The 13,769-nt window shown below is 37.9% G+C and overlaps 1 protein-coding gene across 5 annotated transcripts in view; it reads right to left on the reverse strand.

Annotated features, from left to right (window-relative positions):
• VSTM2A (V-set and transmembrane domain containing 2A) overlaps nucleotides 1-13,769 on the reverse strand; it is a 32,462-nt gene that overhangs the window by 15,976 nt on the left and 2,717 nt on the right. For 4 of the 5 annotated variants that reach the window (XM_056138205.1, XM_056138204.1, XM_056138206.1 and 1 more), the window contains exons 3-4: nucleotides 13,120-13,170; nucleotides 9,198-9,534 (exon numbers count right to left, since the gene is read on the reverse strand). In XM_056138205.1, coding sequence (XP_055994180.1) covers nucleotides 9,198-9,534; nucleotides 13,120-13,170 — 388 coding nt within the window. Of the gene's footprint in view, nucleotides 1-8,466; nucleotides 8,884-9,197; nucleotides 9,535-13,119; nucleotides 13,171-13,769 lie in introns of those variants that run through there. The other variant, XM_056138207.1, reaches the window with a different exon arrangement.

Below are 13,769 nucleotides of genomic sequence, written 5' to 3' on the forward strand. Positions count from 1 at the left end.
TATATATGATTGGTTACTTCACTCTGAATTATATAAATGTCTAATATATATACATAAAATTTATTGTTGTTTGTTCGGGGGCCATACAGGACTCAGGGATTATTTTTTGCTCTGCACTCAGGAATCACTCATGGAGGTATGCATTTGGGGGTGCTGGGAATCAAACCCAGTTCAGCAGTATGCAAGGAAAACTCCCTGTTTTAATCTACTATCACTCCATTCCCAAGCAGAGGGTTAATGCTGAGTTTTATGATAATAAAATGTTACTTTTATTTTTGTATATTTTGTTGGGCTGGCAAGCTACTGAGAGTATCTCACCCGCATGACAGAGCCTGGCAAGCTACCCGTGACGTATTCAATATGCCAAACACAGTAACAACAAGTCTCATGATGGAGATGCTACTGGGCCCGCTCGAGCAAATCGATGAACAACGGGAGGGCCGTAATTGTATATTTTGTAACTTTAAGCCTTCAAAGGGCCCTCAAAGCCTCAAACCCTTGATTTTATGTTCATCGTATAGTCTAGTTCTTCTCTTGATATTAGCTCTTAATTAGAATTAATTTAGATAAATAATACATTTTGACAAAATTTTATGTCTTTCATTTATTAATTAAATATTTATTTAATTATATTTAAAATTTATACTGTAGCACTGTAGTGCTGTCCTCCCGTTGTTCATCGATTTGCTCGAGCAGGAACCAGTAACGTCTCACAACAAATTGTGAGATTTGTGACTGTTTTTGGTATATAAAATATGCCATGGGGAGCTTGCCAGGCTTTGCTATGTGTTGAGATACTCTCGGTAGCTTGCTGGGCTCTCTGAGAGGGGTGGAGGAATCGAAGCCGGGTCAGCCATGTGCAAGGCAAACACCCTACCTGCTGTGCTATTGCTCCAATAGCAGAGTGGTTAGGGAGTTTCCCTTGCCTGTGGCCAACCTGGGTTCTATTTCTCTATCCCTCTTGGAGAGCCCAGCAAACTACCGAGAGTATCTTGCCTGCACAACAGAGCCTGGCAATCTCCCCCATGGCGTATTCTATATGCCAAAAATAGTAACAACATGTCTCACAATGGAAACGTTACTAGTGCCACTTGAGCAAGCAAATATATATTATGCTATGTATTTTCATAATTTTATTTTCTAAGTCTCTTATTTTCTTTAATCTCTAGTCATATCTATATTTATTATAGATGTAAATCACAGCTACTGAAAAGCATGCTTTAATAATGGTAACTTCAATGGAGGAAAAGTAACAACTGCTAATCTTGTGCAGAATTTTCCACTACATTTTTATTATCATTATGTCACTTAATTCTGAAAGTAAACCTTAGTGCCCAGAGTCACTATCTTAGTTTTATAACTGAGGGTTCTGTAGTGGGAGACGGTCTGTCCTCAGGCAAGCATCGCAATTGCAAAGAGGGCCTCTAGAAATTGAGTTTACACTAATTTATTTACAAACTGAGTCATTTTGCCAACAGTTCTAAAACAATCCTATACTCTTTTTTTTACCAATAACTTCATTTGCTTTTTACTTCTATATATCTAGAATTACTTTGTGATATTAAAAGTCCCAAGTATCTTTTGAGGGAGCAGGCTACACTCAGTGGTGCTCAGGGCTGGCTCCTGATTTTAGGTTCAGGGATCACTCCTGGTGGTGCTTTGGGAACTTACGTAGTGTGGGGGACTTAACTGACATGAGTTGTGTTCAAGGCAATCTCCTTAACCCCTGTGTTATTTTTCCAGTCCCTAAGGGTCTTTTCCATTCATCCTTGAATTTAATTAAGATAGCAACTAGTGTAATTGTGGCTTTGAAATACATGCTCTGGATTCATGTTACATTTTTCATATTCTAAAAACTTCTTTGAGATTTCATTATTTTTTACATTAAAGATCTAGTTATACACTCTTGAAAATGACAGATGGTGGTTAATATGGTATGGTAATAGGAAAATTAGTCATAAATTAATAGCAATGTGACAGAACAAAAATAGGAAAGTTCTAAAATTTTAGACATCAAAACATTAAAAGCAATGAAGACTCTGTCTTTATCAATCAAGAACGATAATATTCACCATTGTGGAACCAAGTAGTACAGACTATTTTACTCATCATTTTAATTGCTAATGCTCAGAATAACGTATCAGCATGCAAAATGAGTCATGCCAAGACAGCAACTACTTAAAATTTATTGAGGGTTTGTTCAACCCCAAGCACCATCTTATCTATATAATTTCACTTATCCAATGAAGAAAATACTATTGCCCCATTTAATAAACAAAGACCCAAGATGTGAACAGATAACGGGTGATAAACATCAAATGTGAAAAGTTTGGCTCCTTCATTGCTATGCTTACTGCTCTGCTAGTTCTGTCAGCCAAAGAGGACCTAAAGGCCTCATCCAGCCTCTGCAGCTGAACTGCAGGCAAAGGGTCAGGTGCAGATGGCAGCAGAATTCACTGGGAGAGGAGACTTTTTTCTTCTTTTTAAGGACCTATGACTTTGACCAATAATGTTTTTACTGTAATTTCTCATTCCCCTAGTCTTATATCCTAAAAGCTGCTCCAATTGCAGATTCTAAAAAAAAATTTTTTTTGGCTTTTTGGGCTATGCACATGGGTTACTCCTGGCTTTGCACACAGGAATTACTCCTGGTGGTGCTCCGGGAACAATATGGAATGCTGGGAATCGAACCTGGGTTGTCCTCGAGCAAGGCTATCACTCCAGTCCCTTCTAAAAATTTTAAGGTTTAGAAAATCATTAGCCATAAGAGCTTCCACATGGGGAATTCTGCATTATGCCTCCACAATATAGAACTGCTAATAACCCGAAGCCGATTGCTATGTAAATAGTTATGCAATGAATAGGCTCTTTCACATAAGGCTGGTCCTAGTTCACAGAGGCAGCTAATCACAATATTTCAATGAATTAAGTTAAATTTCAGGCTCTAGGAGAATTTTGTCAGTATACACTCTTCATCTTACAATCTGGGATCAAATAGATTTCTAGGAATTTTCTTGGTCTGAATTATCTCGAAGTTTCCTTGATATGCATTGCTTCCAATTTATTTTTGCATCTCATTCACACACATTTGATTTACATAGAAGTCTGTTGACTGATACAATTACAACGAATTAATTTAACCTGTGTAAGCAGGCAGCCAAGCTGACCCATTTAAATCAAAACCAACATGATGGTCTGCATTTTATGGTGGCTCAGACGTAAGTACCATTTAGTCATATCAAATCATGAAAATAATCTCCTGGAAAAACTTCAGTCCCACATCTCTCTTCCCAGCACTGAATTCTATGTGTTCATGTCTTTCCTACAAATCTGGCCGTATTGGAAAGCTGCCATGTTTATCCACAGCAGAGGGGCTTCCATGAGCTCCTGGTTTCCAGCAGCTGTAACAGCAGCTGCCTCTCAACACTCAGGTCCACTTCCCGGTAAAAACATAATAATCATATTTTGGAGTACAGAGAACCAGCATTCCTGCTGAGTAACCACAGACTTCACATGTAGAAACATAACTATACCCTAACTCTGGCCAGTTTTCCTGTAAATGCCAGCTGTTCATCACAGGAATGATGAGAACAATGTGTAAGAGCCTATCCTAATGCCAGAATAAAAGGATAGCAACAACAAAAAAAACAGTTTCTATAAATGTAGGAACACACATACATTTATTGTACAGAAAATGATTTTTTTTTCATCATTTGAACCAACTTTTATAGACCTATTTATTCTCATGATATACTCTACATAAAATGCCTCTTTTTGATTTAAGACTCAGAAAGTGTGAGTCAGCGGTGCTAGGTAAAATTCTTGAAAGTGGATTTTTGACAAGAGATGGTGCAGCTGACACAGGTTATCCATATTATACAGCTTAAGAGTTTTTCTTGTCTTGGAACCTTAAAAATTATATGTACTTATGAGAATAGATTACAAGAAAAAATGAAGACAATGATATATCATCCCTTTCTGCCCTGTCTGCTCCCGGCAAGCGTGCCTTCCACTGTCCTAGGCACCTGGAGGGATGCAGATTCAAGGGGATCTTTGCAGCCAAGAGCTGCTCTTGGAAGGAGTCCTGTGTGGTTCATCTGAGATGACATGTTCCTCAGAACGTGTGACTCAGCTTGCGGTGTGATATTTAAATATATTTTGGTTGTATTTTACATCTTTAATTAATCAGTTCAAAAAAGAAAACAAGAGAAATGATGGGGGGGTGAAGAAGGAAATCCCTTGAAGAAAACTTAGTGCACTTTAAGGTATAGTAAAGACTTGCAAGCAGAGACCTGAAAGAGCAAACGGCTCTGGACAATATCAGAAAAAAATCTGATTAAAGAACTACTTGAGAAGAAACTCAACAGATACAGCAAAACACTTGCAAAGTAATCTACACAGGCAAAGAAGCAGAGGTAAGGAAAATATGTAAGCATCCAGGGAGATTCATGCGAGGACTAGGGTGTCTGGAGGAATAGGGAAAGGAATTAGATGAAGCTAATGATCGTGGTTTGGAAATAGGTGTTTAGGATTTGCTATTGTTTGTTCGTTGTTTTGTAACTGAAGTTGAGAAAAATTTAGGAGCTATGAAAATAGATAAGAAAAATAGGTAGCTAAATTCTGAGACCCTCCCAAGCCAATGTTGGTAGATAGAAAAGCTGTAGTTTTTGAAGGATATTTTTGAAGAGACACTAGTAGGATTGAATGATTCGCTGTAGTTGTCGACAGTTAAAGAGGAGATTGGAATATTTTCTGTGTTCTCACAAGACCTCTATGGTGGTGACATTATTTAAAGAATTTGGAAAATCTTTGAATAATAGTATTTAGTTTTTGGTGAGCAAACTAAAATAATAAATCCATTCTTCTAAATTGAGTTTAGGCGCCTGACCTCTGAATTAATCACTGTGAAATAAAACATCTGAAAACCTAGTATGTGAAACAACAGTTTTCTGCTTGCTTGCTTTGTGGAGCTGTGTGATGGTTAGGCATCTGATCCAGGATCTCTAATGCTGCCATCTGAAAAGCAGCTGGAGGGGCTTGAGGCTCAGAATAAGACCCCAAGGCTGCTGGATTTCTATTATGACGGCTACTGATTAGGATTCCAATGCAACTGCTATTGCCGACTTTGCCTAGAACTGGCACTGCACTGATTGCATAACATTCTTTCTACCTGCTATGAAAGTGGTCAAAAGACATCCAAGTTTCTAAGGAAAAGACAAGATAGGCAGCATCTTAGAGAGTGGCGCATGAACAGTTTGGCCATCATTATTTGTGGTTGAGATGATAGTGATATGCAGGGGATAAGAATGAAGCCTAGTTGGACCTTCAGAGGGAAACTGTATAAACTGTGACTGGAAAAATTTCCTAAGGAAAACTTTTCAGTCTAAGCCTAGAAATAGGTTAGAAGATCAGCCAGTTGAAAATGGAGGTGTTGCATTTAAGAAGAATGTGAGAACAGAAGCCAGAAAGGAGAACGCTAACAGATTCAAATATTGCTGGAGGGGCCTTTGAATAAATGCTACTTAACTGATAATATACACTACAAGCACAAGAATATGAAGCTTGGGAGGATAACGACAAGCAGAAAAGCCTTTCACTAGGCACCCTGACAGGGTAGAAGGAAGCTTGGTTGGGACTGAGTCAGGAGGAGAGATAATTAAGTCTCTGGAGGAGTCTAGCAGTGGATATGCACAATTTGAGAGATGTGGCTACTGTTTGAGAAGGTAGGGAAAGGAATTTAGAAATATTTGATTTTCTTTGTGCCAGGAATGGGGTGCACCCAGCTATGCTCAGGGCTGACTTCTGGCTCTGTACTGAGGGATCAGTCCTGGTGTGTTCACGGTGCTAGGGATTGAATGTGGGTCTGCCCATGCAAGGCAAGCCTTTACTTGCTGTACTATTGCTCCAGTCCCCTTTATTTGCTCTTTGTAAGGATATTGGGAAGGGATCAGTTGGAGGGAATGAAGACTAAGAGGATCAAGGAAGGTAGGGAAGTATGGTGCATGGCGAAGTTGGGCTCCTGTGGCAATGTATCTTTCCAGAGGTTTTGCACCATCTTTGCTTATGAAAACTCCACACTCTCTTCAGGTGCCCTGCCTGATGCTCATAGCCAAAATTTGAGATTCTTCCTTCTCAAAAAATACATAGAGCAATTATTAACTTCTGGATTTACATATTACTTTCTGCATAAATCATATCAATTATATTTTATTCCATTTTTATACTTCACATAAATAGAGCAGAAAAATAAAGATGGGAATGAGAATTGATGTGAACAATGTTGGCTATGAGTACAAAAAACTGCAAGATTTAAAAAATTGAAAGGAGAAACTTAAGAAATTGCAAAGTCCAAATGCTGTTTATCAGTCAGGTTTATAATTTTTCTTCATTATTTTGCATATAGTTGTTGATTATAAAATGGAAGTAGAATTAAAAGACTTTAATCAAAGATGTTATAAAGATTTAGAAAAAAATTCCAAATAGGAGGGGGGTAATCACTAACTTTAGGAAAATATTTAGGAAATATGGGAATGGAAATAGTAAATACTACCTAATTTTTGTTTTTCATATGTAGATAGTAACTGGTTATATTTAATCTCTCTTTTTGAAAACAAATCCATGTTTTCAAAAATCTGTGACAATTTCAACATTACTTATGTGTATATATGACTATTTTCAACCAATACTTTCCTTCATACAAAGAAATCCTTTGGTAGTAAGGTAGCAATACTAAGGTGGACAGATAGTACATAATTCTGTATGTTTATCATATTTAGTGTTTAATATAATAAAATGGATGAGTGACAAATGGAATTTATAAATGTTGCTTCTAGTTTAGGAAGTTTTTTCTTTTTTTTTGGGGGGGGGTTATTGTGCCTGACCTATAAGCTGGAGAATGAATAAATGAGTGAATAAATGAAGCATGAGTATGAAGTAAGCTTTATTTGAATTTAACCTGAAAATTATAAGGTGAACTATAAATCAGGATGCATTTATTATAGAGGAAATAATAAATATTCATCATAGATACTGTATCAGATACAGCCATGATCACATACAGCAGGTCCTCGGATATGTTGGTTGTATTCAAAGCTATTTCATTTCAGCACAGATGAGAAAGAAAACAAACTGGCCAATATTGAATAAAATGATGTTATTTGAGGACCTGGGTTTTCCATAATATCTTTCATCATAAAGCTGCATTTCCAAGAATCTGTTTATAACAATAATTGTGCAAGAAATGAAATTTACACATGGGTACAATGGGTTACTGATCACCTCTAATTCTGAACTAGACATTAGAAAATATTAAACAAATACAAAATCTTCCAGTATTCACTGGTAGAAAATTTTTAAAATGAGTAATTTTGATGTAATTAAGTAGAAAAATATAAAAATTTAGAAATTGATTTATTTCAGATAAACATTTGCTATCAAGTAACATTTTTAGTAAAAAGAGTTTTTAATAAATAAGCTTTTTTGAGTCAGCATCTCTTTCCCTCTTACTCTAGAGAAAAATAAGTGAAGCTGGTCAGGTAAAAAATGAGCAATGATTTTTATTTAAAAATTATTAGAAGTTATTCACAGGCTGCTTTTTATCTCTAATTACAATACTAAGGATGATTTTTAAATCAAGTAAATATTTTAGATCATTTGTGATACAAAATAAATAGCTTAGAAATAAAATCTTTTGTTCTATGCTTTCATTTATTCATTTGGATCAGCTTGATTTTATTCTATAGAGCATATTTATGATATCTAGCTTGGTATGTTCTTATGTAAGCTAAAAATTTCACTTCCATATTTTAGAGCTCTTACTAATTATATTGTAAATCGTCTACTAAGGCTACGCTACAATTTTTCCTATAAGTGTAACTTATTTTGTAAGAGTGAAAGGGAGAGAGCAAGGAAGGATACTAAATAAATGAGTATATTTGATCGGATTATAGTTACAAAAATTAAAATGATGAGGTACATACAAATGTGTACATATATGTATTCTTTAAATTGAAAAACAAAATAGATGCTTATGAAGAAAACAAGACAAATCCACACAGAATGACCCTCAGAGAAGCCAACCTAGCTATTTCTTAGTCTGACATGAATTTCCAAGACCAAAACATATTAGGATAATATTGCAACTCCATTTCGAAGTAAACACACTCACAGGAATGCTAAGTTAAGCTCCAATAAACGATTCCATTAGCATGTGAAGTACAAAAAGGGAACCAATGTTGAAACCATTCTTTAAAAAGTGGTTCATAATCAAATATACATGATATGTGAAATCATCCCAATGAAATGACCAGGTATTTTGATACCCTGCACTTAAGGACTACGATTTTTATCACCAACAGTACATTCAAGAGTCAATGTTAAAATATGAAGAGAAAACAACATTACATATGTTTGTGTTTCCTTAATCCTATGTTATGACAAGTGTTTGAGAAAAAAACATTTGGGGGTCATGCAGGGTACTGCTCATTCCAAGAAACTTTTATCCCACATCAAGGTTAAAGCATCAATGAGCTTCCATTGGCTGAATGATTGCATAAATTAATGCTATTCAGAACAGCTTTAACTTGCACAGCTGACTTAGGAAATGTGTGACTAAGCTTCTAAATTGGCGTCAAAGGCACAGTTACAGGAGTTGCCTTATCTCTTCACTACTCACTGCCTTTCATTCTCCCCCACCCCACCACTTCCTCCATTAGCATCATCACTTCATTACAAGCAGCTGAAGTTTCTCCTTCACAATCAAAAGCCCTTGCTTGAAGAATAGTTATGCTTAAAGCTATGGGTCGCTGAAAATATGATGTCTCTTTCACTTACATTTTGATTAAGTGAAAGTCTCATAATTTGGGTCATTATGGATACATAAATCTGTGGAGAAAAAGAACCTGCATTTATAATGCAACCCGCATGACATGATTTATTGTTCTTATTATGTATAAATACAGAAAGAACAAAAGTCCAGACCTTCAATCTCCTGAACATGATGCACTGCCAGTGACTAATAGGCAACTCGCACCCTTTATGAAGGCAAGCCTGGGGCTCTACGTCAGCACATCATTACTTCCACTAAACTAGGGCTCCAACTTAAAGTACACCATACATAAATCTGTTTGCTCTACTTGACCGATCTTCCTGTGAAGTTTTGTGAGCGGTAAATGAAAGCTCAAAATGAGTTTCCATACCTGATTGTGGACTTTGTTTGGGGATTTTGGCTACCACTTGAGGGCTGGAGGTGGAGTGCGTTCGCTGGTTTGTAGGGCTGTGGAGGCTGCTGGGAGCAGCTGCCGAGACGTTCTTCCTGGGCTTCACGTCCTGCAGCCACATGGGTGATGCTTCAAAGGCCTGCATCCTGCGATTGTGGCTGTTGGCATTGACTTTTAAGTAGGCCTGGGCCTTGTGTTCCTGGAGCTCTCCGTAATTGGCGTCTGTCACCCTGCACTCATATAAGCCTTCATCCTTTTTCCTCACTTTGGAAATCTGAAGCTTGTGAGAAATGTCATTCCCTTGGACTTTCACTGTCTGAAAAATTGCAGGTAAAAAAGGTAAAGTGCTACATCAAATGATTTCCCTCCCCATACTTTGTCCTAAGCTTGTTAATTCTAGAAATTAAAGGGTCTTACTGGGCACAGTCAGAGAGCTTTCTATTTTCTCAGCAATCAGAGCACAGATCCAATTTATTCTAATCTACTAACAACTGCTTCACAAAATCATGGAATAATTAGTTCAATCCAGTCAGGGCCAAATTCCATTACCCACACGGTCCTGGTATCCCAGGTTCGAATAGCAACTCTGCTATTTTCTAATCATGGATTGGCTTCGTTAACTCAGCTGAGTCAAATAGACCTAATGAGAGCAAATCTATAGCTTACATCTCTTTCCACACATGCTGCAACTCAGAGAGATTACCAAATTATTCTGATCATTGAGACCAACCTCAAGTTTAAATGATTATTTGTTTTTATCTTCACATTGAAATGACTACTAAACACACTGACAAAATAGTCTGGAAAGTTAAAGATTTTTCTTTCCAGACTAGTTTTGTGCAGTCTAAACTATAGTCCAAGGGTGGCATGTTCCAAATTTCTGGTTTATCTCACTTGAAGTCTTATGACTCCCCTGCATACCTATAATATTATTTGTACTTTAAATTGCTGGATGTTGAGGTAACATCAATGAAATATTGATTTGGTTTTTTAAATGAACTCTTTTATCTCCTAATAGTCATAGGCCAGATTAATATCAATATTATATTTTCATATGATTGATTGTATGTAATAACTAATATTTAATACATAATTTTATATACAATATAGATACACATATGTATCTAAATATATCCTTAGAGATCTTTATTGGGAGATCTAGATATGACATATATTCTATGTTATTCCTGACTAACAGAATGACTGATCTCATAAGAAATTCAGGACTTAAAGATTTGACTGTTTGGAAGGATAACGAAAAATAATGAAGGCAGAAAGTTATTTTGCCACTGATCATTGTATTTTCAAATGGCCATAAATAGTTCAGGACATTTGAGAAACAGTAATCTCTTTTTAACATATACATCTCTATAGTTGTATACAAAATAGTGTTTCACATTTGAACCATAACTATATATTAATTTATATGCAAAACTACAGATCAGATACTAATACTACTAAAATAATGGAAGTTAATTTTTTCAAAAATAATCTTATTACCTACATACAATCTGAGGTACTATTTATATTTTATTGGGCTGGAGCGATAGTACAGCGGTAGGGCATTTGCCTTGCATGTAGTCGACTCTGCTGACCCGGGTTCAATTCCTCAGCCCCTCTAGGAGGGCCCAGCAAGCCACTGAGAGTATCTTGCCCACAGGGCAAAGCCTGGCAAGCTACCTGTGACATATTCATATGCCAAACACAGTAACAACAAGTCTCACAATGGAGACATTACTGGGCCTGCTAAAGCAAATCTATGAACAACGGGAGGACAGTGCTACAGTGCAGTAGTATTTATATTTTATTATCACATTTTTTGAGTAAATTGAGGTGAAGGTAGATAGGGTTACTGAATCATTTTTATTTTTGAAGAGTATCACCTTTAATTAAAATGTTAGCCCCATAAGATTAAATTGTATATTTATCTAGTATTGCAACATCTTTCTTTAACATGACTATTCTTGGTTTTTATATTCACAAAGTATTTGGGGACTAATTTGAATATTAATTTGAATATTACATGTTAGAATTGTCTGGAGACCTGTCAGAAAACAATCTCACTTGGCTTTATGCAAGAGCAGTAAGTTTGCTCCCGAGAGATGACACTACTCATGGGAAACAAGGAACTTTCTACATTAATCTCTATCTAGAACTAGCTGCAATCTATGACATTTCATTAATTATTGGCTTGGAATGCAGGAGGCATTTGCATATGTGTTTATGTATCTGAGTAGAAGTTTCCCTGGGTTAGGACTGTATAGAATTACTTCGATATTTCATTACTTTGGAGAATATGGGAAAGGGTGAATGGTGGAAGTTCCCTAATCAACATAAACCTAACCACTTATGTGAAATACTTAAGAAACATAATTATAGCAATTTATATTAAAATTTAATAAAATATTGTTTATAAGTGATCTAATCAATGTAAAATTTTCAATATAATTATAATTTATATTATAATTTGCAATATATAATAATTGCCTGAAAGCAAGTATTTCTATGATAGAAAAATAATTTATTTGGAATTTCTAAAAGGTGGTGATTTTATGAATTAAAAATTAAAGTTTGTTTTATATCTGTTTGCTTGGTTTTAAAAAATTGAGATAAAATAATAAGATTACACAATCTGATCCTATTATATTTTTCCCCATGTAAGTATGACATAACCCCAATTTATATCACTTTATGCTATTAAAAACGTCACATTTGGATCCTCCCAGGATGGGAGAGGCATGTTGAAAGTATACTATGGACCGAACATGATTGCCACTCAATGCCTCTTTTGCAGACCACAACACCCAAAAGGAGAGAGAAAACAAAAGGGAATGCCTTGCCACAGAGGCAGGGTGGGGTGGGGGGGATGGGGGTGGAAGGGTTACTGGGATCCATGGTGGTAGAAAATGGGCACTGGTGGAGGAATTGGTACTTGATCATTGTATAATCGAAACCCTAGCACAAAAATTTGTAAGTCTACAGCTGTACTTCATGGTGTTTCACTAATAAAAATTAAAAAAAAAACTCACATTAAAAATGTGTGTAATTGCATTTTTACACTCCGTACATATGTTCATCTATTTATATTTTATTGTTATTTTAAAGATTTGGGTTATTTTAACATTATTTCAAGTAATGGAAATATATTTACTATTTATCAATCAGCCAAATGGTTCTGTCAGAATAAAATGATTCTATATGACTTTGAGATATAATTAGAAACAAGATCTTCATATTATTTTCTAATTTCACACATAGTGATTAAAACTACTAACGAGAAAAATAAAAATCATGACTGCATCTTCAACAGGTAAATCTTTATTTAATATTGATACAGTCTTTTGGTTATATATTTTATTTATACTATTATTATTATATTATACTAACACAGGGTATTATTATTATATTATACTAACACAGAGAGTAGGAATTCATTGTGTGCACTATGGGTTTTATATTGATAACTGAATTGTCTGTCTTAAAATTCAACATCTCATTTGGCTGTTTTAATATTTTCGTTCATTGTAAGATTTTTGTATATTAGCTCTCTATTCCTATTAAACGGATGACTGCTTCTACAGTTTTAGGTGGAACTGAGCAGAGTGCAGTGTTTTATTCGTAGCCCTGCATAACTAGCGAGGGAGCAGAAAAATATTTACACACCCCCTTGGACGGCGAAATAATTCTCTAGCAATTATTTAAAAAATACATGCTTAAGGAATTTTATTTTATCAGCCATAAATCGACTTAAATTCATAGTTCACTACAGTCTTGTGCTTGCCAAATCGCTTCCTCCAGGGCGGTAAATCCAAGTGCTCCCCGCCCCCCACCCCGACTGGCAGCCCCGACCCGGCCCGGCCCGGCGGGAAGGGCGCCCCCTGCCGGCGCTCCAGGTACTCACGCTGATCTTCGTCCCGTCGCCGTCCGGGTCGCGCTCGGGCACCGGCTCCACCTGCAGGGCGGGAAGGCTCGCGCTGGGCAGCGGCTCGGGGGCGGCCTCGGGACCCCCGCACCCCCCACCTGCGCCGGGCCCCGGGGACAGGCCGCCCCGCCGGCGGCAGGTGGCGCGCGAGGCCGCCGCCTCGTCTCCGCCGCCCGCGCCTGGGCTGGCCGGGCTCGCAGGCTCGGAGCCAGCGGCGGGGGCGCGGCTCGCAGGGTGGGGGACAGGGGCGCAGAGGCGGTGCCCTGGAAAGCCGCTGACCGGGGAGTCGACGCCTCGACGCCCTAAAGGGCAGCGTGTGCGCGCTGGCGGGCCCCCACCTGCGCCTGTCCCCTCACCTCCCCCCTGTGCCTGACCCCTCTCCACCCTCCCTGCGCCTGACCCCCTCCACCCTCCCTGCACCTGTTCCCTCTCCGCCACCCGCCCCCCTCCCCCCCGCGCCTGTCCCCTTTTCTCCCTCCATCCTTCTTTCCTCCGCATCATTTTCAAGTCCCTGGGGTCTCTGGGGGTACCCTCTTTGACCCGTTCCCTTCAGCCTGGGCACACCGCCTCCCTCCCACCCCCTCTCCCTGCACCTCCAGGCCACCTCTCTCTGCCCGCGGGGATGGAGC

The sequence above is a fragment of the Sorex fumeus genome, unplaced genomic scaffold, assembly GCF_029834395.1.
Source record: "Sorex fumeus unplaced genomic scaffold, SorFum_2.1 ptg000128l, whole genome shotgun sequence".
Classification (NCBI taxonomy): domain Eukaryota; kingdom Metazoa; phylum Chordata; class Mammalia; order Eulipotyphla; family Soricidae; genus Sorex; species Sorex fumeus.